Source organism: Zootoca vivipara, chromosome 5 (assembly GCF_963506605.1).
Source record: "Zootoca vivipara chromosome 5, rZooViv1.1, whole genome shotgun sequence".
Taxonomy (NCBI): Eukaryota; Metazoa; Chordata; class Lepidosauria; order Squamata; family Lacertidae; genus Zootoca; species Zootoca vivipara.
The window spans coordinates 38,723,437-38,749,906 of NC_083280.1; the positions used below are offsets into that span (position 1 = coordinate 38,723,437).

At 44.7% G+C, this 26,470-nt stretch overlaps 1 protein-coding gene across 1 annotated transcript in view; it reads left to right on the forward strand.

Annotated features, from left to right (window-relative positions):
- DGKG (diacylglycerol kinase gamma) overlaps positions 1-26,470 on the forward strand; it is a 115,705-nt gene that overhangs the window by 4,265 nt on the left and 84,970 nt on the right. Inside the window, 2 exon segments of the mRNA XM_035132701.2 lie at positions 5,604-5,673; positions 23,294-23,630. Coding sequence (XP_034988592.2) covers positions 23,564-23,630 — 67 coding nt within the window. The 5' untranslated portion in view covers positions 5,604-5,673; positions 23,294-23,563.

Genomic DNA, 26,470 nt, shown 5'->3' on the forward strand with positions numbered 1-26,470 from the left:
GCATAGCAGAAACCCCCAGTGTGGCCGTAGTGTAATTTCAGAAATGTAGAAAATGTGATTTCAGGATTAAAATAGAAACTTTTCTTTCATGACTCATGAGATTGAGATGGGATTGATGTGATGCTCTTTTTTTACTGGGCCAAGATCAATGATGTTTGAACCCAGAAGGAGCTGGCGGTGGGGTGGGGTGGGGTGTCATTGCTCCTCTGCCTTCCCAGCGGTTGCTGCCAGGGAGGTGGGGAATAAGAGTGGGGAGGTTGGTGTGATGCAGGCACAGTGTTATTGAGAGTCAAATTGGCTTCGTCATTGCACCAGCACCACACCAGCCTACCCAACACTATGACACTCCTTCTCTTCCTCTTGGTTTATGGCAGTGATCACTGCATTGGAAAACCAGGTAAGCGATGCTGCTCCGCCCTGCCAGCCAATGCTGCCTGGACTCTGGTCAGATGAGACCAATGGCCCATCTTAATCTGCCATGTGGGCTCAGAGCTTCCAGTTTGGTCCTTGCTGTTCTGGGCAGCTTTGAACAGTATGCATGTGCCTCTGGCCCCTCTGGTTCTCACTTTCCTGCTCTAGAACCTCCCTTCTGTCTGTGTTGACCATTCTTTCACCCCTGGCGTCCTTAGCCGGCCAGGCAACCTGCTTCCCTCGGTCCCAGAATCTAGTGGTCTAGAACAGGGGATGGAGATCTGGTGGCTGTCCAGATTTTGTTGGACTCCAACTCTCATCACCCCCATCCAGAATGGTCAAGGGTCAGAGAACGTGGGACTTGTAGTCCAGCAAAATCTGGAGGGCCCCTTGTACTTCTGCCCCAGGTTAGAGTTTGACAACTAATGTGGCCTAAGTCAGGATGGGCCAATCTGCCAGGTTGGGTTTTTCTCAGTTTCTTATGTTTCCAATGTTGCAAACTTATATAGAAATGTGGAAAACTGATCTTAAGTTTGCAATTTTTTTAAAAAAATATATTCTCATGAAAATGCACTAGCATTTCAGTGCAGTTTTATCCTAATATAGTCGTACCTCGGGTTACGAACACCTCGGTTTGCGAACAGTTCGGGTTACGAACTGCGCAACCCCGGAAGTGTTTTCGCCCCGCGCGCGTGCGCAGAAGCGGCATGCGCGGTCTGTGCATGCGCAAAGCGTGAAAATTGCGGAAATCGCGCTTTGCGCATGCGGAAAATGGCACTTCGGGTCGTGTTCGGCTTACGAACTTTTCGGGTTACGAACTGCGATCCGGAACGGATCGCGTTCGTAACCCGAGGTATTACTGTATACAATTCCATGCATTTTTCCCTAATATTTCCCACAAAACAATGCATTGTTTAATGTTATTTTAACAAACATATGCATTTTTATGGACACTTTACCTCGGTATACGGTATGCATTTTTGTGAGCATTACTTGACTGGAGAGCTATATTGCAAAATTCAAAGATGTGTGAATTTTGAAGAGTGGCTGTAGTTTGGTTCTTGTACTGTTTCAGAAAGAGCAGGTTAGGTAGGTTCACCTTTAAATGCAACAGGGCCGCAATAAACATATTAGTTGTTAGTAGTATAGCCTTAATGGTTAGAAGTGCATCTCTGAAATACTGAAAAATGTAGAATGCAATTCTAAATACATCTGCTCAGAAGTAAGCCTCATTGAGTCAAATGGGGATGTGTATAAAAGATTTGAGATTAAGTTTTGCCTCTTTACAGGAATGCACTGTCAGACAAACATCTTTTCTCCTTATTTGAAGTACATTTCTGATTGCAGGAAAGGGTATAGCATTTATTCAGGTTGTTTGCTTTTTATAAGATATATTCATTTTTGTACCTCCAAATCATATGTCTCTTTCGTACTAACTGCCTCTGACAATAAAATCCTATGTACGTAAATGTCTACTCAGAAGTAAGCCCCAATGAGTTCACAGGGACTTACTCCCAGGTAAGTGTGCATAATTTATCTCTAAGTTATATTATCGGGTAAAAATAATAATAATTAAAAAGGCAACTAGTGAAATGCTAACATTTGTGCTTTCCTTTGATGATAAAGGATTGCCATATTGGTCAATATTTGTTTTAGTTGAAACCTGTGTGCTCAAGAGGGGGAGCTGTGATTTGAAGGTGGAACGGGGGACGACGACAAGGGGCCCATGGACATCCTGTGCCCAAGGACCCCCACAAACCTGGAGCTAACCCTGATTATGAATAGACCATCTCCTCCAGGAATTTGTATACAGGAACTCTTTTTTAAAAGTCACCTAATCTATTGGCCATCAACATACCCTGCAACAGTGAATTCGATAAATTATGTGTTTTTTCCTTCCCTGATGCATTTCAAATATATCCAAGGGTGTGATAATAGAATACAAATAATTTGCAGGGGAAGAACTGAGAGATCTTGCTATCACATCCTCCTACACAGAGCAGTGTGTGAGCCTGGCTGGGATATGTATCTATCAGCTATCCATTTTTCCACACCATTTTTCTTCATATTGGCGGAGAACAGCAAACCCGACACTCTCATATTCGGAATACTGCAAACAGCTCCAAGTCTGAGGGCAGTAGACGTTCCAATATCAAGGAGAGATAGATATTCCTTTTAACAGAATGTGATAGAGCTCTTGAGCAAAGCCGCAACAAAGATTCCATCCCCCAAAGTGGATTAATGAGTGATAATTCTGCTGGTTGCCTTCCCCAACTTGGTGCCCTCTAGATGTTTTGGACTGAAACTCCCATCAAGACCAGGCAACATGGCCATGGGAGTCATAGCCCAAAATGTCTGGAGAGCTCCAGGTTAAGGGAAGGCAGATCTTGGGTGAGAAGGTATGAGAAGATGACAGGTATGAATCCTGATGGATGCAGATGGGAGAATTGTGAAGAGCAGATACCTTCAGAAGATGAAAAGTGAAATTGTATCAGTGGACTTTTTGCATCAATCATTGGTTCTGCTATCCAACAAATTTCCTCTTCCATCAAAAAGTTTAAGCTGGAAACACCCAGTAATTAAAGCAAAAGCAATAGATTCTGCAAATGTATTGTTTGCCTCTGTAGTAACAAACTGTTTGCAACATTCCCCCCCCCTTTTGATTTTATTTTTATTTTTCACAATCAAACATCTTCACATACCTTAATAAACAAATACAATTAAAAAAATTTTAAAAAAGAAAATAGAACATTTTCATACCATATTAAATCCATATTTTGGGATTCCTCTGATCCCTTAACCTCCCTCCACTCCCTCCCCCGGTTCTTTTGTGTTTTCTAATGTTGTGCATGGATATAATTTTCTTATCTTTAAATATTTCCAATTTCAAACATTGTCCTTAATATTACAAGTGTTTTAAAAAAAACCTGCTGTTGTGTTAACGTCTTTACAATGCTTTTGTAAATATGCAATAAGCATTTTCCATTCTTTTTTATATTTGTTGTCCTCTTGATTTCTTAGTCTTCCAGTTAATTTAGCCATTGCAGCCTATTCCATTAGTTTACGTTGCCAGTCTTCTTTAGTTGGGACTCGTTCTTCTTTCCAGCGTTGGGCTATCAATATCCATGCAGCTGTTGTTGCATACATAAATAAACCTTTATATTCTTTCAGTATATCCATTCCAATTATACCTATTAAGAAAGCTTCCCATTTTTTAACAAAAGGGGAAGAGAGGTAGATGGGGAAGGGGTCAGGTGATGATGTTTTTATTTTGCTTAATATGTGTGTGGGGGGGTTTGTCAGCGTTGCTTGTGTAGGTTCTCTGCCATTCGCTTGTGCCTTTGGTGGTGAGAGATGTTGGGGTTGGCCTAGGATATGGTTGTTTCCTTGTGTTTGGGTGGACTTTGTTTTGTGTGTGAGTGGGGTGGGTGAGTCTTTTGGATCAGGTTAGCCATATTGATTTGTATGCTGTTGGTGGGTTTTTGTCATTGTCTTGTTGGGCTGTGTATGTGATAAAGGGGAACCATACCGGGGTGAAGCCGTCGTCTTCTATTTGTCCCCGTGTCAGTTTCAACTTATTGGTTAATTTCTTTTGCCCATTTTATCATTACACATTTGACCTCTTCATCCTTTGTCTCCCATTCCAACAATATATTATACATTTCTGATAATAATTTATAATAACTTTCTATTATTTCTCTCTGGAATTTGGAGATTTCATATGCAAAACAAAAAATAATAATGCTCACAACATTTTTCATAGACCTAATGGAAAGAATGAATTCAGAGAACTCTTAACTTGCACTGTGGAAGGCATTGCACAATCATTTGATAGTGCCCTGGGGTACTCTGGTAAATTCGATCCAATTGTCCCTTTTTGATTTTCTTCTACCCAGATAATTTTTGAGAAAACAGTGTTATAATATTTGATAGCATGGATGTTGTCAAAGAACTACATAATGTTCCTTCAAAATTTGGTGAGATTTCAAATACATTTCCTCCCCCTGAACATTCCTGATCTTGTACCAAATGTACCTATAAGACTTGATTCCCTGCTGCCTCCATATAAGACAGGCATCCCCAAACTTCGGCCCTCCAGATGTTTTGGACTTCAGTTCCCATCATCCCTGACCACTGGTCCTGTTAGCTAAGGATCATGGGAGTTGTAGGCCAAAACATCTGGAGGGCCGAAGTTTGGGGGTGCCTGATCTAAGAGTTGAGTGTGGATGTCAGAGAAGGGGAAGCCTATGGCTGTAGAGATCTACGCCTGAGGAAAGGTCTATGTTCTTCTTAGTTAGCTATTCTCAGTTTGTTGATGTTAGGGGAAGGGACTTTGGAGCTGTACAGCCTTGGGGGGGGCAGGACCAGTGATGGGGGCCCACTGCTCCTTTAATCCCTGGAAAGAGACTTACACAGAAGGATGAAGGCTTGCATGCTGTAGGCAAAAGACATCACTCTCATTGCACATTGAATGTCACAACCATGTTACATGTCAATATTCAGGGTAGTCAGAACTAATTTGTAGCCTTGATGAATATGACTGCATTGAGATAGAAGAGCAGAGGGGGCTTTCATGGTAAAGACAACGAATTTGTACACTGGGTTGGAAGCCAATGTGGGTATTTAAGGAGAGATCTGATGTGATCAAAGCAACATGAGAACATGAGCGATTTGGACTGCTAACTTCTATTTTGACAGAGGTGAGTGGGCCAAGAGAAGAGCAGGCTGCAGTAGTCAAAGCAAAGGTGTGGAGCAGAGTTTTTGTTGAGCCAGTGGAGGGGCAAAGAGCCATATTTTTGCAGTATTGTAAAAGGAGTGTTGTAAAAGGTTCGAATCCCCATGACGGGGTGAGCTCCCATTGCTCAGTCCCAGCTCCTGCCAACCTAGCAGTTCGAAGGCACGTCAAAGTGCAAGTAGATAAATAGGGAAGGTAAACAGCGTGCTGCTCTGGTTCGCCATAAGCGGCTTTGTCATGCTGGCCACATGACCCATAAGCTGTACACCAGCTCCCTCAGCCAGTAAAGCGAGATGAGAGCTGCAATCCCAGAGTCAGTCACAACTGGACCTAATGGTCAGGGGTCCCTTTACCTTTAAAAGGAGAAGTAGCATGTCTATATTTTTACTTATCATACGTCTTGTTATCAAAACATGCTCATGTTAAATTTCTCTCTGTGTTGTTGTTCAATTTCCAGTCTCACCGTGGGATCAAAATCAAGCTGGACCTTTCTGATTCTGCCATTAGCACACAGATCCGGTGACTGGGTATGTGGGTTTTTATTTTGCTTTTAAAAACTTGCTGCTGTAATAACTACCCTGTTTTTCCTGGGTTCGGTATATCAGAGATCACCATGAGCACCTGAGGTGCTTTCTGAAAAGGAAGATAGGGCTCTGTAAATTTCTCTCATTTATTTCATTTCTCTGTTTCCTGCCTTTCTTCAGTGAGTCTGGGGCAACACAGGTGGTCCTCCCCCTTTCATCCTCACAAAAATATGGGTTCTATAATAATATTTTATTATAGAATCACTGGAGACAGAGTGCTTGATTACACACACACACACACACACACACACACACACACACACACACACACACACACCAGTGATGGCTGGCACCCATCAAGGTTGGTGAGGCAGAAGCCAGGGAGCCCAAATAGTAGCCAACTCATTCTAGTTTTGTCCTCATCCTCCTTCCTGCCAAGTTGTGTAAAGGCAGAGGAAGCTGACAGCTGCCCCTCTGTACTGGTTGTAAGTAAGGAGGCAAGCAGGTGGAGCCTGGGTGAGGGCAGGCTGAGGCTGGTGGGGCAATGCTCCACTGGTCCAAATGGACCAGTTCCACTCTTCTGGTAGAGCATGAGTCTTTTAATCTCAGGGTGCATTTGAGCTGCACATTGGGCAAAAGATTCCTGCATTGCAGGAGGTTGGACTATAGGACCCTCGTGGACCCTCTCTTCCAACTCTGCAATTCTATGATTCTATGTTCCATGTACACCACATTCAATCGATATTATTTGCATATTTTTGCCCCTGAAAAGTGCTTCTCGAGAAACTGGTTTCATTAAAAAAAAAAGTTCATTGCAAAAAGAGTCTGCATTATCTCACAGTGTGTCCTTTTGAAAACAGATGTAGGCTGTCCTGGCAATACCAGATATATCCACACCTGCCCAGTGACATTGTGGGTGGGTGTATACCAAGACTGCAATCAGGAGGGTTTTCAAATATGTATCAAGTAACCACCCGCCCTTGTGAATGTCAGGATCTAGAATCGATCTAGCTTAAAAGCAGGATGTTGGGGGTGGGCATGAACAATTATGGAGGAAAACTACTACAGGTTAGTGCAGGCATCCCCAAACTTCGGCCCCCCAGATGTTTTGGACTATAATTCCCATCTTCCCCGACCACTGGTCCTGTTAGCTAGGGATCATGGGAGTTGTAGGCCAAAACATCTGGAGGGCCGCTGTTTGGGGATGCCTGGGTTAGTGTGTATGTAGCCTGATTTCAAAACTCTAACCACTATGTGAGATTGGCTCTGGTTTATGCAAGAGTATCCTGTTTAGATAGATACGGTAACTGATTCAGGGTGCAGCTACTCTAACACCACCAGAATGCAACTAAGACAATTCCCAGTCAAAGGCAGCATGAATAGGAAAAATTGTGTGTGTGGGGGGGTGGCTTATTATTCCAGCATATGGAGCAGTACATTCTCTTTCTAATTTGTCCATATTCGCTTCCCAATTCACTGTGTTTTATTAATCACAGTGGTAAGGACTGTTGTGCTAGGAGCGGATGGAAAAGGGGAATGCTCCATTGTTGCATTGTTAATTAGAAATGACAACAACTCCTTGCCTCATTTGTAGAGATGAAGGTCTAAGAAAACAGCTACAGTCGCTACCATCTTCCTTCATAGGAAAAGGACTACATTTAGGAAATAGCTGGCAATCTAATGAACCTGGTGGTTTTTTTCCTCCATCAAAGGCAGTTTCCTTGCACTTCAGACTAAATCAAAGATTTACAATGTGTCATACAAGAAAGATAGCAGGACCTGCATGTTTCCTCCCCGCAGTCAAAAAATGTCAGGAAGCAAACGTCTTGCACAGTGTTTTTTTTTATCCTTCCCACCATTCTAGAGGCTGTTTTTGATTTAAAAACAAAGAAACAAAAAAAAAAAAACCTAACAAGATACAGCCAGCCAGTTGTAACATGTAGCTTGGTCATTTTAGAAGCAGCTGTGTGAACAGCTGAAGCAAGTGTGGATGCATTTAGTTCAGCATTTGCAAGTCAAGGTGGGGCTGGGATCTAATTCAATCTGCTGCTTAATCCATTTATACTAATCTGTAGCAGGCTTGGTGCAGATGACCCCGTAAGCATGTGGGCTGAGTCAAAGAAACCAAGGGTTTATCTAGTCTCAAAAAAAGAAATGCACAAGGATCTCCATGGCAGGAAGATGAAGTGAGTGTACTTATCCTAGTATCTGTATCCCCCCTTGATCCAGCAGTAGTACAGTACTTCATGGTGCTCCTTCTTAGCAATGAATTTTGCTTTTATTTGCTGAACATGTTGCAGAATACAAATGCCAAAAAACAAACAACAACAAAACACACACCACACAATCTGTCTGGAGGGCCTTTGTTGTTGTTGTTTAGTCGTTTAGTCGTGTCCGACTCTTCGTGTCTGGAGGGCCTTACATAAATACAAAGAACTGTGTTTTTTTTATATCATACTCTTTGCCTTTACTTTTCCAGAATGCGTATTGTGTGCTGGCATTTGATTCTCATTGGGGTGGATGGTTCCAAAAGGACAAATCTCTGTTTAATAACCCTCCCTTTGATTTAATGACATACTAATGGTTCTGTAGGTGTGGGGGCTGAGAGCTGTATCATTCCGGGTGGTAAAAAGTAATATGAACGAATGGCAGAAATCAGAAGGAGAAGCTGCTAGTTAAATGTGCACTTTCTCCTCCAGGCGCTGGTGGTATTGACATCAGTATGCACAAAATGCTTTCAAATAAAATTATCCTGCAATTGCCTGGGATACTTCATGCAGGAATTGATTGGGCAATCCTAAATTTAGTTAAGAGGGAAAGCCCAGACTCCAGCTTAACACCTTCCTCTCTTACGTCAGAGCCTGAACACTGGCTGTTCTCGGGGCAGCTTGTTGTTTAGCCGTTTAGTCGTGTCCGACTCTTCGTGACCCCATGGACCATAGCACGCCAGGCACTCCTGTCTTGCACTGCCTCCCGCAGTTTGGTCAAACTCATGTTCGTAGCTTCGAGAACACTGTCCAACCATCTTGTCCTCTGTCGTCCCCTTCTCCTAGTGCCCTCAATCTTTCCCAACATCAGGGTCTTTTCCAAGGATTCTTCTCTTCTCATGAGGTGGCCAAAGTATTGGAGCCTCAGCTTCACGATCTGTCCTTCCAGGGTGCACTCAGGGCTGATTTCCTTAAGAATAGATAGGTTTGATCTTCTTGCAGTCCATGGGACTCTCAAGAGTCTCCTCCAGCACCATAATTCAAAAGCATCAATTCTTCGGCGATCAGCCTTCTTGATGGTCCAGCTCTCACTTCCATACATCACTACTGGGAAAACCATAGCTTTAACTATACGGACCTTTGTCGGCAAGGTGATGTCTCTGTTTTTTAAGATGCTGTCTAGATTTGTCATTGCTTTTCTCCCAAGAAGCAGGCATCTTTTAATTTCGTGACTGCTGTCACCATCTGCAGTGATCATGGAGCCCAAGAAAGTAAAATCTCTCACTGCCTCCATTTCTTCCCCTTCTATTTGCCAGGAGGTGATGGGACCAGTGGATGATGGGACCAGTGGCCATGATCTTGGTTTTTTTGATGTTGAGCTTCAGACCATATTTTGCGCTCTCCTCTTTCACCCTCATTAAAAGGTTCTTTAATTCCTCCTCACTTTCTGCCATCAAGGTTGTGTCATCTGCATATCTGAGGTTGTTGATATTTCTTCCGGCAATCTTAATTCCGGTTTGGGATTCATCTAGTCCAGCCTTTCGCATGATGAATTCTGCATATAAGTTAAATAAGCAGGGAGACAATATACAACCTTGTCGTACTCCTTTCCCAATTTTGAACCAATCAGTTGTTCCATATCCAGTTCTAACTGTAGCTTCTTGTCCCACATAGAGATTTCTCAGGAGACAGATGAGGTGATCAGGCACTCCCATTTCTTTAAGAACTTGCCATAGTTTGCTGTGGTCGACACAGTCAAAGGCTTTTGCATAGTCAATGAAGCAGAAGTAGACGTTTTTCTGGAACTCTCTCTGGAACAGCTCGGGGCAGCTACAGATACAATTTTTGAAAGGGACCTGGTTTGTGTGCAAAGAGCAGGGCTGCAGGAGGCCCTCTTCACTTTGCTACAGCCAGCAAAAAGAATGCCAGGTGTAAGTGGGGTCCTAAACACCAAAGTCTCTAGCCTTAGCTCTTCCAGATTTGTGTCCCTCTGGAGAAAGGTTTATCTCTGGAGAAAGGTTTATCTTGGAAGCCCTGGGAAAGCTGTGGATTTCTTTGAGAGCTGCTCATCAGCTCCCTTTCCCTGGCACTGAGAGAATACTAGAACCAAAAGCAAGAGGCAGCCCTTGAAGGGAAAGGGTCTCTCTCTATTGCTGTTTTGGAGAATATACATGCCTTTTGTTATGTATTAAGTTAACTGCAAGGGACCCAGGTGGCGCTGTGGTTAAACCACTGAGCCTAGGGCTTGCTGATCAGAAGGTCGGCGGTTCGAATCCCTGTGACGGGGTGAGCTCCCGTTGCTCGGTCCCAGCTCCTGCCAACCTAGCAGTTCGAAAGCACGACAAAATGCAAGTAGATAAATAGGAACCGCTACAGCGGGAAGGTAAACAGCGTTTCCATGTGCTGCTCTGGTTTGCCAGAAGCGGCTTTGTCATGCTGGCCACATGACCTGGAAGCTATACGCCGGCTCCCTCGGCCAATAATGCGAGATGAGCGCGCAACCCCAGAGTCGGTCACGACTGGACCTAATGGTCAGGGGTCCCTTTACCTTTAAGTTAACTGCAGTACTCCTTCTGGCCACCGTGGCTGCAGTTCTTACCCTGCCCACTGTGGCTGCAGTTCTCACTCAGGTCCACAATGGGTGTTATGTATTAAGTTAATTGCAGTACTCCTTCTGGCCACCGTGGCTGCAGTTCGTACCCTGCCCACTGTGGCTGCAGTTCTCACTCAGGTCCACAACATGCAAATGAAGGATTGAGAGTGCTGTTCATGGATTGGGTAGCTAGGGGAAGTTTGTTACTGTTGCAAGTTACTGAGTACAGTATAAGCCAGTTGGCTATGCTACTGTTCAGTCTGGGACTCAGAGCTAGAATAAAGAGCTGGTTGTTTTGAGAGCTGTAACTTCATCCTTCTTACCCACTATTCAACACCTTTGCTTCTCATTTACTGTGCACAGTCCACACACCTGCCATCAAGATCGTTCTTTTGTGTCAGTGGAGAATCCAGGATCTGTGAATTTTCTTTTCTTTTCTTTTTTGTGTATGTTGTGATGGAGGAGATTGGGGGCCCTGGCAGAGGGATTCTCCATTTCAGCAGGGAGACGTGAGAGTGGAGCGCAGCAGGAGTGGGTCTTGAGGAACTTAGCTAGAGTGCAATAGGATGGCTCTCTGGGCTGATGGAAGGGCATTGAGTCTTTAGGTGGACCTAGTAGAGCCAACCCTTCCCTCCCCTGGCATGAGTCTTGTAGTTGTCTTGGGGATATCTAGCTGATAGTGGAGCTCATTCCAGAACTGTTTTAGTGTAGAGGTAGTTTGAGTCTGCAGGGACATAGTGCAGCTGCTGCAGTGTAGATAGGAAAGAACAAGGAAGTTAGGGTAGAAACAATTGTGTTTGATGGAAGCATGGCAGATGTTACTGTCGACCAGCATGTATGAGTGCATTTGCACCAACCAATACTTTCATTGGCACCCATAAGGTCTCCTTCCCCCACCCCTGGCATGAACCCCAGTCTTTAAAGAAAGAGTCTATTGTAGCCAGTATAATGGATTTTGGTGTGTGCTTGGTTGTGATGTCTGCAATAGTGCCTATAGTTTGCAAATGTGCTCCTGGGCCCTGATCTTGGCCATTTCTGCTGGTAACTGATTTCCTATGCCAACTGCAGAGGTGTTGTACCAGTTTTTGGATCATCTGTTCTTTCTGCCCATTTATGCGGAGTCGATAGATGGAAGAGAGTCGACTCTTGATTTGCAGCATTGTCAACATGGCTTGCCAGAACCATAATAGGGACCGTGTGTGTTCATCTGCAATAAGGTGATTGAGTGCCCAGTGAAGTCAAAAGAGGAGGTGAGCTATTTTGCTAGCCAGAGGCACTGGATGAGCAGGGACAAAATGAATTGCAGTTATGACTGGGAGGTGGTGAACACAATGGAGTTTTCTGTGGTGGTTGCTCAGGGACAGGTTGGCATTGGTGATGGAAACAAACCAAGATACCACAAAACTCTGTGTTAAGTCTGCTGTGGCAAAACCAGCATAATTCCTCCTCTGAAAGGTCTCTGTGTGAGAGAGTTGCACCAGGATAGACAATTCCAAATGGTGAGTAGAAAGTAGGGCACCAGGGAATGAGAGCTTATCAGTTCAATGGTTTTTTTAATCCCAACATTTGTTGGTTTGCTTATTAAATTTATATACCAACCTTAATCCAAAGACCACAAAGTGGTTTACAGTATCTCCACAGATACAGCACCTTAAGTTGCAGCAGATCACCTTAGGTGTAGAACTGACAGGTAATAGAAAAGACTTTCAGTAGGTGATATTGACAGGGGAAGACAGAACCATCAAAGAATGTCAGAGTTCATCTGTTTCTTGCTTAACCTTATTCGGTTCTATTTCTGCCAACCTAGCAGTTCGAAAGCACACAAGTGCAAGTAGATAAATAGGTACCACTGTGGTGGGAAGGTAAGCAGCATTTCTGTGTGCTCTGGCACTTGTCACGGTGTCCTGTTGCGCCAGAAGCAGTTTAGTCATGCTGGCCACATGACCCGGAAAACTGTCTGTGGACAAACGCCAGCTTCCCTGGCCTGAAGCGAGATGAGTGCCTCACCCCATACCCGCCTTTGACTGGACTTAACGGTCCAGGAGTCCTTTACCTTTACCTTTATTTCTTTTATCAAGGGAACGTAGAACCAGGGGCTGAATGCGGCCCTCCATGCCTCTCTATTTGGCCCTCAGGGCACTCCCCCAGCCACACCCTTCACTGGCCCTGCTTGCCCCCTCCCCCAAGTGTTTTTGCCTGCCTGGAATGTGCCCTTTAATAATTATTCTTGTCTAGATGGAGCATACAGAGAATGTGGGTGTGGATGTATAAACTGGACTACTGGACAAAGGTAGTGTTTACATTTGTTTACTTTTGCCTCTGGCCCCACCTACCACTGGTAGGTCTGTCCTGAACCTCCCCTCTCAAAGAAAGATTTCCCAGAAAGGAATATAACCCTCAAGCTGGGAAAGCTTCCCCACCCCTGTTTTAAAACTTTGGAGACTGCAGACTCCCTTCTTGCTGAAATGAAAAATGAATTCTAACACAGCAAGGTTACCCCCTCCACCTCTCATGTTTAGACAGGAGATCGAATTACTGGTACTAGAAAAGGATTTTGGAGTATCATGCAAAATTCAGCTGATGTGCATTATGGTTGACCGGGCCGAAAGACTTAAAGCAGAATTGCATGAACTCCCATTGATTCCCTCCTCCACAGCCGGGGCCATTGCAACACTCTTGTTATTTGGGAGGAACTAGAGCAGGCAGGAACTGCTTGCTTCCTGCTGGGATCCCACAACCCTTTCTCTTGGTGAGGAAAATCCCTGCTATGTACATGCTGCCATCCTGCATAATTGTGACCAGGCTGAGAAACTGAATCTATAATCAAAACATTTCCAAAATAGCCTAGCCTCAGGGGATTTCCCACTGGTTGCCTGCTCATCTGCTGTACCCAGAAAGGCTGCCTTCCATGTTACGTCACGGGTGCCTGAGAAGAATGCTGGCAGCAAAGAGTCAGCTTATCAAGAGGAAATGCTTTCTAGTAGTCTATGGTCTTGAGCACCAGAGCTTCTGTTTCTGGTCTATGTCAAAAACATTATGCTTTGCGGCTCAGCCAGCCATCAGCGAAACACTAAGAGAAGAGCCTGTGATCATAAGTGCTCTGGGCAGAAGGAATAATAATAATAATAATAATAATAATAATAATAATAATAATAATAATAAATAACAACAACAACAACCCAACCAGCTCCACCAAGCTAAGCTACCAGAAGCAGCACAAGAGAACTGCAAGGCTACATTTGGGTGTAATGCCGAGCCAAAGTTTGATCAGACCACAGTTTGTCCAATGAGCAAGGATCGTTCTTGCAGATGTCCAAATAAACTATAGCTTGTTTCACCTGATGTCTCCCCCTCCCCAAATGCCCAGCTGCTATATCAATGCCCTCTGTCACTGATTCACTTCTGCAGAAACAAGATGGAAAACTCACGTGTGCTGCTCCTCTGGCCACAACTCTGAGCAAAAGGCTCTGTTCCCCCAATCCTGGGTACTCCTTGTGAAGGCTCACAACACACAAAATCTTCACGAAGAAAAGGGACTGAGCAGGCCCACTCACCTGGCAGTTTTGGAGAGAAAACAATCTGATCTGCCAACCAAAACAATTTATGGACCCCTGATGTGCAGTGTTTCATTTCTAGAACTTCTAGAAATGACACCAAAGAAGGATGTTCTTCTCATTACAGGGGATTGGAATGCTAAAGTAGGGAATCAAGAGATAAAAGGAACAACTGGCAAGTTTGGCCTTGGAGTTCAAAATGAAGCAGGGCAAAGGCTAATAGAGTTCTGTCAAGAGAACAAGCTGGTCATCACAAACACTCTCTTCCAACAACACAAGAGACGACTCTACACATGGATATCACCAAATGGGCAGCATCGAAATCAGATTGATTATATTCTCTGCAGCCAAAGATGGAGAAGCTCTATACAGTCAGCAAAAACAAGACCTGGAGCTGATTGTAACTCAGATCATCAGCTTCTTATAGCAAAATTCCAGCTTAAACTGAAGAAAGTAGGAAAAACCACTGGGCCAGTAAGATACAATCTGAATCAAATCCCTTATGAATACACAGTGGAAGTGAGGAACAGGTTTAAGGATTTAGATTTGGTGGACAGAGTGCCTGAAGAACTATGGATGGAGGCTCGTAACATTATACAGGAGGCAGCAATGAAAACCATCCCAAGGAAAAGGAAATGCAAGAAAGCAAAATGGCTGTCCAACGAGGCCTTACAAATAGCGGAGGAGAGGAGGCAAGCAAAATGCAAGGGAGATAGGGAAAGATACAGGAAACTGAATGCAGATTTCCAAAAAACAGCAAGGAGAGACAAGAGGGTCTTCTTAAATGAGCAATGCAAAGAAATAGAGGAAAACAATAGAATGGGGAAAACCAGAGATCTGTTCAAGAAAATTGGTGATATGAAAGGAACATTTCGTACAAAGATTACCATAATCAAGGACAAAAGTGGTAAGGACCTAACAGAAGCAGAAGACATCAAGAAGAGGTGGCAAGAATACACAGAGGAATTATACCAGAAAGATATGGAGGTCTCATACACCCCAGGTAGTGTGGTTGCTGACCTTGAGCCAGACATCTTGGAGAGTGAACTCAAATGGGCCTTAGAAAGCATTGCTAATAACAAGGCCAGTGGAAGTGATGATATTCCAGCTGAACTATTTAAAATTTTAAAAGATGATGCTGTTAAGGTGCTACACCCAATATGCCAGCAAGTTTGGAAAACTCAGCAATGGCCAGAGGATTGGAAAAGATCAGTCTACATCCCAATTCCAAAGAAGGGCAGTGCCAAAGAATGCTCTAACTACCGCACAATTGCGCTCATTTCACACGCTAGCAAGGTTATGCTTAAAATTCTACAAGGCAGGCTTAGGCAGTATGTGGACCGAGAACTCCCAGAAGTGCAAGCTGGATTTCGAAAGGGCAGAGGAACCAGAGACCAAATAGCAAACATGCGCTGGATTATGGAGAAAGCTAGAGAGTTCCAGAAAAACGTCTACTTCTGCTTCATTGACTATGCAAAAGCCTTTGACTGTGTCGACCACAGCAAACTATGGCAAGTTCTTAAAGAAATGGGAGTGCCTGATCACCTCATCTGTCTCCTGAGAAATCTCTATGTGGGACAAGAAGCTACAGTTAGAACTGGATATGGAACAACTGATTGGTTCAAAATTGGGAAAGGAGTACGACAAGGTTGTATATTGTCTCCCTGCTTATTTAACTTATATGCAGAATTCATCATGCGAAAGGCTGGACTAGATGAATCCCAAGCCGGAATTAAGATTGCCGGAAGAAATATCAACAACCTCAGATATGCAGATGACACAACCTTGATGGCAGAAAGCGAGGAGGAATTAAAGAACCTTTTAATGAGGGTGAAAGAGGAGAGCGCAAAATATGGTCTGAAGCTCAACATCAAAAAAACCAAGATCATGGCCACTGGTCCCATCACCTCCTGGCAAATAGAAGGGGAAGAAATGGAGGCAGTGAGAGATTTTACTTTCTTGGGCTCCTTGATCACTGCAGATGGTGACAGCAGTCACGAAATTAAAAGACGCCTGCTTCTTGGGAGAAAAGCAATGACAAACCTAGACAGCATCTTAAAAAGCAGAGACATCACTTTGCCGACAAAGGTCCGTATAGTTAAAGCTATGGTTTTCCCAGTAGTGATGTATGGAAGTGAGAGCTGGACCATAAAGAAGGCTGATCGTCGAAGAATTGATGCTTTTGAATTATGGTGCTGGAGGAGACTCTTGAGAGTCCCATGGACTGCTAGAAGATCAAACCTATCCATTCTTAAGGAAATCAGCCCTGAGTGCTCCCTGGAAGGACAGATCGTGAAGCTGAGGCTCCAATACTTTGGCCACCTCATGAGAAGAGAAGAATCCTTGGAAAAGACCCTGATGTTGGGAAAGATTGAGGGCACTAGGAGAAGGGGACGACAGAGGACAAGATGGTTGGACAGTGTTCTCGAAGCTACGAACATGAGTTTGACCAAACTGCGGGAGGCAGTGCAAGACAGGAGTGCCTGGCGTGCTATGGTCCATGGGGTCACGAAGAGTCGGACACGACTAAACGACTAAACAACAACAACAACAACGATGTGCAGTGTTTAAGGAAGTACTTCCTTTTGTCTTCCACCCTATTGCTTGCAGTTCAAGGCTGTTCTTGCTTGTTTATTGTCTTTTATGTAAGCTGAGAAAGTTTCCTTACCACCAGGGTGCAAAACTATTGGGCATTAACATAAGAACCTCTTCATTTCATGCACTGATAATAAGTCCCGGTCTATACTATTTCCTTTAGCTGCAGGCTACCCGGTAAATTTTTTTAAAAGCAAACATAAATAGTTTAAGGCAAGGTTGGAAGAGAGGGGAAGTTCAGGGAAGAACCTGAGACTGATTACTGTACTAGGTTTGCAGTGCAGAAGAGGAAACTATTGCACACTTTTGAAAAAGCATGAAAATATTTTCTGTGCTTCCCCCCTCCCCCTTTTGAGGTATGCTCAAACCTTACTGCTGTGCATTGTGTGAATATAAAGAGAGTCATGAGACAGTACCTGTGAGCTGCGGATTTTATATTTGGAACATCAGGGCTGCTTCTGAATCTGATCCCTAAAAGATGACTGTCCCAGATGTGCCCCAAGAGCAGAAGTGTGGAGTTTGCTTTTATTGCACAAACTGAACATGGCAAAAGGTCATTTGCTCCAGTTTCTTAAAGAACCTCACTTTAGGCAAGACACTTATTCTGCAGGTTAAAGCAATGGTTTTTTTTAAAAAGCAGACCAACGAACCAGGCATGTTCAGCAACAGCAGCTGACCACAGATCATTATTGGCCTGTAGAAATAGGAAGTATTTTGGCATTTTCCCTTGATATCTTATTGAACATTCTCTCAGAAATAGGATGCCCTGTAGTTGACAGGGTCACCTGCCTGCTATTTGCGGCTTATCTGTGTGTCTGTGTGTGCATGCAGTTAGTTCGTACCATTTTTTATTTTATTTTTCGGTGCCTTCCAGCAGCGCTCTCAGGGTGTCTAGCAAGATCACTGTCTGCTTACAGTGGTGATGATGCAGCTCTCTCATGGTGCAACTGCTCCAACGCCCACAGCATGTGCAGATTAGATAGCAAGAGTGACTTTCAAGGGCTCAACAGGCAGAGAGTCCAAACGCCCTCCAAGTGCTCTGTTTGTGCGTGAGGGGGACGACTATATAACGTAACTGCTTCAGAATTTCTCTCGGTATATTGCTGAGGGAGGGAAAGCGCTGCGGATATTTTAGCAGGCTGGAGATCAAAAGTGCCCTTTCTCCCCCAGATGTCGGAGCCACAATCCATTTCCTACTCTCTCCAGAGCTTTGGTCCCTGGATCCCTGCCTGTTGCTGTGTGGGATTCCCATCTCAGCCACACAAAATGCTGCCGGCACTTGTTCTCTCAACAGCAGCAGCCTCTTGTCCCCTGCCCACTCTGGCACTAGTAGATTTGCAGTTGGGGGGGGGGAAGAGTGGGTGGGCAAGCCAGAGAAGGCAGCAACTGAAAAGAGGGGGAGTTGCTGAGCTCGCTGAGAGCAGCAGCACAGCTTTAAAAATGGAGAGGAGTCTCTCAAGGTGAGGAAACTCTGTTGCAGGCATCATGACCAGGGGGAGAAGATCGTGCGGGGGTATGATTTCTTTTTAAGATGCCAGTGGAGAAGAGAGCACAAGTATCCTCCCCTCTAGCACTTCCTCTCATTTCATGTCTACTTTTTGCAAGGAATAGAATGTGAAAATGGAGAAGCCAGTTGGGAAATGTAAGTGGAAACACTTTTGTTCTAAAAGCATCACATCCAGGAAACCACTGTACTTTCATATACACATGCACACAAACACAAGCACACACGGTTGCCTAGATTAAGGGAAGGACCTCGATCACTTTCGTTACTCTGCAATTCTATGGTTCGAGGATTCCAGCACCAATTGGTTATAGCTAAAAAAAAACCTCATGAAACAAGCCCTCTGAAAGCTTGGACAATCACACTGATGCCTGAAAGATAAAACCATGTAGAGGTCTGGGACTAATAGGCCTGGGAAGGACATTCCAAATTACAGGCCCCATTGGAGAGAAGCTCCTGCCCCCATTAGCCCACCCATCTCACCTCAGAATTTGGAGATGTGTGTTGAATTCTACATACAGAAGCAGTGATCTCTCAGAGAAGCTGATGCCAAAGCATTACTCACAGACCAAATGTAGGTGGAGACAGAGGCAGAGCTAACTAATTCTAGGTTTGTGCCCATCCTTCTCCCTGCTGAATTCTACAAGAGGGGGAAGCTGGCAAGCGGTGCCACCCCCTAGACTGCTTGTTAGGAAGAAGGCAGGCAGATGGACTCTGACTGAAGGAGGGTAGATTGAGCTTAATGGGGCAGTGTCCCATTTGCTCTAATGGAGCACAGACTTTGCAAGGAGAATGTCAAACAGTTTTTTTTTAATTCTCCCCAAATCTCAAAAGTCACACACTCTTCCTCTCCCACACATATTATGCTTCTATTTGAATGCAGAGATGTTCTGCAAACAATTTTGTCAATCCACTGTCCTCTGGCCAATCAGGGCTCTGCAGCACTCAGCCAATCCTAATCCAATAATATAACTATGGCAAAGAAGTGTGTGTCTAGATTTGAGAGATGTATGGAGGGTTTGCGTTCCTGTTTTTTCCCCTTAGGTTTTAAAAATGCTGTGTGCTCCTGTGTGTTTAGTTGGCTATTGTGAGAACAGTTTGCTGGACTAGATGGGCCGTTGGCCTTATCCAGCAGCCTCTTCTACTGTGATGATTATAAGTACAGTGGACCTTGTTTCTCGAACTTAATCCATTCCGGAAGTCTGTTTGACTCCTGAAACCGTTCGAAAGCCAAGGCGCAGCTTCTGATTAGCTGCAGGAACCACATCAGACGTTCGGCATCGGAAAAACATTCGCAAACCAGAACACTTACTTCTGGGTTTGCAGCGTTCGGGTTCCAATTTGTTCGACAACTAAGCCGTTCAAGAACCAAAGTACCACTGCTTATACGAAAGCTACCTGTTGTGGAATCATCTTATTAAATGTAGAGTTTCCATATCGAGTGAAGTTGATGCACCCTGTGCATGCCCATACCGTTTTTTTCTGAAGCTTTTAGATCCTAATTGTATCTCTGCTGAAAGGTTTATGTGTACAGTACATGCTAATACTGAAGACCTAACGTCCTGCTCTGAAGCAGCACAGTCCATGGACATCCCAGAAGGCAGAAGATTGGTCTGGGGCAATGGTGAGAATCTAGATCAGTGAAAGAGACAGTCCACTGTGCAGATATTCACAGGCAGCCAATACAGAATGGGTTCTGGAGAAACAAGAGAGCAGGATATAAAATTTGCAGGACCATGGACAGATCATTAGGTAGAGGGAACTTCCTCCAACAGTCCCAGATAATGGCTTATAATATCCTTCAGACTTCCAAATACTCAATCCCCATGGAATGGAGATTCTTAAGGTACTGCCCTCAGGTCTGAGGCCTGGCACTCTGACACTTTTTTTATTACTTACTGCCTCTTATGTTCTCACTGATGAGCAGGACTTGGGGAGCAAGAGGCACCTTCCATGATAGGATTTCATTACTTGGGGGGTGGCTTAGGAAGAGCTGTCTCCGGGTTGGAGATGGTTTCCAGGCTCAAGATCAGGGGCTGGGTCTTGCTCCTCTGGTAGGGATGTGGGCAAGATGGACTCAACCAGCACGTCTTACTCCTCGTTGCTTTTAGGTTCTTGTGTGATCTGGTATTCCAGTTATGTAGGATTCCTGACTGTGTGGAGAGCCCACGCACACCAACAGCTTAGTACAGTTTGCACTTCCAGTTCTGAGGAGATCATAAACTGAATAGTTCGTTAACAGGGCTGTTCGTAAACCGAGGTGCCACTGTTCAGCTCTGTTAATCCAGCCTTCTTTTCTCTCATTTGTAACATGATGACCTCCCCTGTTAGAGGCAGTGTGCCTCTGAAAACCAGTTACTGTGAATCACAATTTGAAAGAGTGCTGTTGCACCCAGGACGTGCATGTGGGCTTCCCATCGGCATCGGGTTGGCTATGGTGAGAACAGGAAGCTAGACTAGACAAACATTTGGCTTGATCTAACGGGGCTCTTCTTACGGCATTATATATTCTTAAACTTCTATAATTAACTTCCCTCCTATGTCATTCAGACAGTGATTCATGCATGAATTCGAAATGCCCAAAAGAATGTAGACCAGGGCATGGATTCCCTCAATTTTTCACAACCATCATGTACTTTTACAGGAAAACACCAAATTTACATCAGGCACAGATTAAAACAGGCATCCCCAAACTTCGGCCCTCCAGATGCTTTGGACTACAATTCCCATCTTCCCCGACCACTGGTCCTGTTAGCTAGGGATCATGGGAGTTGTAGGCCAAAACATCTGGAGGGCCGCAGTTTGGGGATGCCTGGATTAAAACATGGTGATCATGCTATGGAGGCATGTGGAATAAGTCATGTTTCCAGCGTACTCCATTCAATTCTCTTTCCTACCCTGAATGTGCTTTAAATGTATACCGGTAGTGTATACACAGCCTTATGGTTTAGGTACTCAGTGGAGAGACTTCTCACTGCCAAGAGCATTACACAAAGCTTTTGCTCTCACATGTGATATCTGAGTTCACTGAAGAAAGAATTGCAGTTCTCAAGGAACTCGTTTTAGTGTTTTGATTAGTACTGGAGACCCTGCAGCTTCTCTACAGAACTTGCTAGGTAGATGTTATTTAGACCACATAAGAAATTAGTGAGATGGCTGCGCTGGCTCTACACAAACAACATAGTGTCTGGAAAGATCGTCACTCATTGCACACATGTTTAGGAATCCCCTTTGTTTGTGTTATTTAGATGGGAAATTAGAGGTTAATAGAGCTTTTTTACAATGTCTCCTATGTAATTAGAATGTCTGGGCACCCAGCAATTTCTAGAAAGTTGCAGAAAGGGTTGCTTGCTTGATTTGACTTTTGCACGGGGCGTAAATGTTAAACAGGATGGTGGAATGAATGTGGCTGCTCATTCTGCCAGGTTCTCCATGAATTGTGAGGCATAATGTCAAATGGCTTTCCTAAGACTATTTATTCTTTTCAGGAAAACGGCCCAATCTTTGCCTTTACCGAACCTTAGGATACGTCCTGTATTTTGGGAAACTGTCATTCATTTCTGAAACTGTAATCAGCTGCTTATATTCAAATCAAGATGAACTAAGTTGTTCCTGCTTTGAAGTTCCTTGTATGCTTCATCTGAGCTCATGGCTGAGAGATTCACTCATTTATTAGGATACAGAAGAGCTATTTTATATTAGCAACACTGTCCATCAAATCTTGCAAAAAGCTTGTATTTACTTACCTTTTTTTTATCCCACCCATCTCTGAGTTGCTCAGAGTAGCATACATGGTTCCCTTGTGTGCTCTTTCTCTCACATAACAGCCCTGCCTTAGGCTAAGAAATAACAATTTGCCCAAGGGCAGCCAGGACATTCTTCCAAGCAATATCTGTGTCATACTATTAGGACGGTTTCCTTGGTGTGTGTGTGAAGACTGTATGCCTCAGACCCTTCTGATTCCTGGATCCAGCATGGATTCAATCCCTGGAATAGCCAGGCTAGCTTCCTGGGGAGTTAATGGTCCTCTAGGTATGGACCATTAAGGTAACAAAGGAAGTGGCTCTGTGCTAGACAACAAATGGGTGGGTCTGCCTCCCACAATTTGCTAGTAGTTAGATTTACCTTTACCTAGAAATACAAAGGCAGAGTTGATGCATGTGAAGTAGAAGCTAGAAGGAATCATGCCCAATTTCTGCTGTAATCCAAGACTGTGACCAAGGGAGAAGTAAGACCTTCTTGACATGTTGCTGCTGTGAGCCCTCTCCATCAGGTTGTATATATGTGTAAATAAACCGTATACAGTATTATTACAACACCACAGTCTCTGCTGTCCCTCATTCAAAGTGTCTGGAACCCCTGGAATCTCAAGAGATTTGTTTGGTGTGCAACACTACATTCCAAGCACTATCATACCTCTTTAACAGCCCTGGCTTCCCCCAAAGAATCATGGGAACGATGGGGTGCTGGGAATTGCTAGGGGACCGCTGTTCCCCTTACAGACCTACAGTTCCCAGAGTTCCTTAGCAAGAAGGATTGATTGTTAAACGGCTCTGAGAATTGTTGTTTGAGGGGATAGGGAGGGGTCTCCGAAACTCTCAGCAACCTGAACAAACTCTAGCTCCCAGGATTCTGGCTCAGATCATTTTTAAAGAGTAATTGCTTTGGTGCATTCCTGGTCCCCTCCCACGTGGGTTACAAGAGTGAGTGGGAGATGGTGGTTAGCAGCCACGGGATCATAAAACCTATCTGACTCCACTGCAGGGCTGTTGTGCAGCAGCTGGGCAAACAAAGGGATGTGAGAGGCTTTCCTGAACATCCTCTCTTTTTCACAGCCATGAGTGTTAAATTGGTATAATAGTGCTTTAAATGTACCATACGGATGTGGCCAGGCTTTAAACCTGTGTGACACTCCAACCACAACCCCACACTGGGCATGGCCTATTTCATTGTGGGGGCTCTGGAATCTCTCTCTCTCTCTCTCTCTCTCTCTCTCTCTCTCTCTCTCTCTCTCTCTCTCTCTCTCTCTCTCTCTCTCTCAATTCATTTTTCAAATTGTTAAATAAGCTTGAGTCAGCACAGTTCTGCCTTTATTTCCCTGAAAGCCAGCATGGAAGAAAAATATTTGGGGGAAATGTATGCCGTTATAACTTGCACATTTTAATTCTAGATTTGAAGACACTGGTGTTCTCCAGGAAGCATTTTCTGATGGCACTCCTAGCTACAGCGGAGATGAAGATGGCTCTGCAGAGACCAGGCACTTTGGCGTTCATCCTGATCATGATCTGAGTTCTGCTGTAGAAAAACAACAGTGACTCAGTAGACATCGGCAGAGCAAAACTTGAGCGATGGTCCAGAATAATTTCTTGTTCTAGAGGTGCAGCTCCTCCTGAAGACCTCTGCTAAGGGTGGAGACAGCCTCCCAGAGCTCACCTGAAAGATGAACGATGGCACCTGGATCACCCTTAGTCCGGCAGAGTTTGCTCAGCTCCAGCAGTATTCTGAGTGTAAGTACTGTTCCTCTCTCGGCTCAAATGCTTGCCATTTCGTTGTGGGTTATTTATGCCAGCATTAGCATAACAGCTTCCAGCACGTGGTGGATCAGAGCCATGCGATCCTTGTCCTTTCTTTCATAGGAATAATACAATTAATTTGTACCATGACGTGTTATTCTGTGAGGTATGCCACAATAACTTAAGTTCAGAAAATCTGAGTGCATACAACAGGCATCCCCAGACTTTGGCCCTCAAGATGTTTTGGACTACAATTCCCATCTTCCCCGACCACTGGTCCTCTTAGCTAGGGATCATGGGAGTTGTAGGCCAAAACATCTGGAGGGCCGCAGTTTGGGGATGCCTGGCATACAATAAGATCTTTTTTTAAACCCAGAGATATAAATTTAAGTCCTGACTACATGGGGAGTATTTAAGGGGTGTGTGTGTGTGTGTTGGTCGTCAAATACAGGGCATTGGGCTCATTCCCCCAGCATGAACCAACTGCAATCCATCCTCGAAGCCTGTTAGTTTGCAGAACAGGCAGGGATAGTAGTGAGGGATTCATGTGGGTTTGAAAGGGTGGCGTGTTCCGCACAAGGGAAGAATCTGCAAAGCTGTGTTTAATGTGATACTTTCATTTTTCAAGTACTGCTCCCAGCACTGAGAGCCTGAGAAGCTCTTAATTCCAAAGGTGGTTCCCACCCCACTACTAAGCGCTTAGGCTTTAGCAAAATTCACAACAGAAAGAAATAATAAAACTAGTGTACGCAGGTCAATAACTTGGTGCCCTCTCTCGGGTTTTCTCTTCCGCAAAGATCTGGCCAGAGAAAAGATCTGCTGCAAAGGCCTAAGATAACATTTTGATACTCCTGTGTGGTAGGGCTCCGCGATGCTACCATGAAATGTGTCAGTTTTCATGGAGACTCATATGCAAGAGGGCTTAATTCTGTATATGGAAATAGCAAACACCTAGGGTGGAATTCGAAGGGATGTGGGTGGCGCTGTGGTCTAAACCACAGAGCCTAGGGCTTGCCGATCAGAATGTCGGCAGTTCAAATCCCTGCAATGGGGTGAGCTCCCGTTGCTCGGTCCCTGCTGCTGCCCACCTAGCAGTTTGAAAGCACATCAAAGTGTAAGTAGATGAATAGGGGAAGGTAAATGGCGTTTCCGTGCGCAGCTCTGGTTCTCCAGAAGCGGCTTAGTCATGCTGGTCACATGACCCGGAAGCTGTATGCTGACTCTCTCGGCTTATAGATAGAGCAAGATGAGCATGCAACCCCAGAGTTGTCTGCGACTGGACCTAACGGGGTCAGGTCCATTATTTTTTTACCTTTACCTTTAGGGTAGAATTCAGTGCTGTGCTGTGCTGTTGAAATTGCTCTGTCTGTACAAGCATATCAGCTTGCTGGGCAGCATTACCAAGTAATGTTTCCAATGCCTTCTCAAGCAGGTTTCTATCATGGAGGAAACGAAAAGGCTTTCTAAAAATTGTTTGTGCCTGACGATCCATTCACATTAACCTTTTTAATTTATTTATTTTTTCTATCCAGGCTAACAAACATGCTTAAAGTGTGCCGGGGTGAAGTGGCCCAATGATACAAATGCTGCGTCCGTGTCTCAACACATGAACGCAGCACTTGCCAAGTATGAATCTGTACAGCTATTGCCTTATGGAAAAACTGCAGCTCAACCAGGTGCCTGCCTGGTGTCTGCTGGGCTAAGTCTGCAGGTCTTTTCCTCTGTTCTTATCATGTGAGGCCCTCATCGGTTGAAGTGGGAAAAGAGAGAACACCTAGAGAACAGATAAAGGGGCAGCTCCACATCCAAATGGGCTAGCAATGCAATTTGTGGGGGAAGGAGGAATGTTAGTCTCAATACGGACTAGTCAAATTCTAAGTGAATGGGGCTGGCACTCAAGAGGCAGCCCTTCAGCATGTCCACACATACACAGTGGCGGAGCTTCATGCTCCGGCACGGGGGGGGCAGGCGGGGCGGGGCTTGCGTGCGTCCTGGGGGCATGGCGCGCCACCTGTGTGGGCAGGGCGCCCAGTGTGGAGGGGGGCAGCCACGATGGAACCCCACCGGTATAGCGCTGCCGGGGGCGGTGCGCTCCCCCCGCATTCCTCTTCCTCCGCCAGTGCACATACAACAATCTTCTCTGTTTGTGGTTGGTGGATACGCTTCCATATTGTGCAGAACAATTTCTTCCCACTGACCTTATTGCTCCAAATGTAATCCTTCTGAGTTGTTGTTGTTGTTTAGTCGTTTAGTCGTGTCCGACTCTTCGTGACCCCATGGACCATAGCACGCCAGGCACTCCTGTCTTGCACTGCCTCCCGTAGTTTGGTCAAACTCATGTTCGTAGCTTCGAGAACACTGTCCAACCATCTTGTCCTCTGTCGTCCCCTTCTCCTAGTGCCCTCAATCTTTCCCAACATCAGGGTCTTTTCCAAGGATTCTTCTCTTCTCATGAGGTGGCCAAAGTATTGGAGCCTCAGCTTCACGATCTGTCCTTCCAGGGAGCACTCAGGGCTGATTTCCTTAAGAATTGATAGGTTTGATCTTCTAGCAGTCCATGGGACTCTCAAGAGTCTCCTCCAGCACCATAATTCAAAAGCATCAATTCTTCGGCGATCAGCCTTCTTTATGGTCCAGCTCTCACTTCCATACATCACTACTGGGAAAACCATAGCTTTAACTATACGGACCTTTGTCGGCAAGGTGATGTCTCTGCTTTTTAAGATGCTGTCTAGGTTTGTCATTGCTTTTCTCCCAAGAAGCAGGCGTCTTTTAATTTCGTGACTGCTGTCACCATCTGCAGTGATCAAGGAGCCCAAGAAAGTAAAATCTCT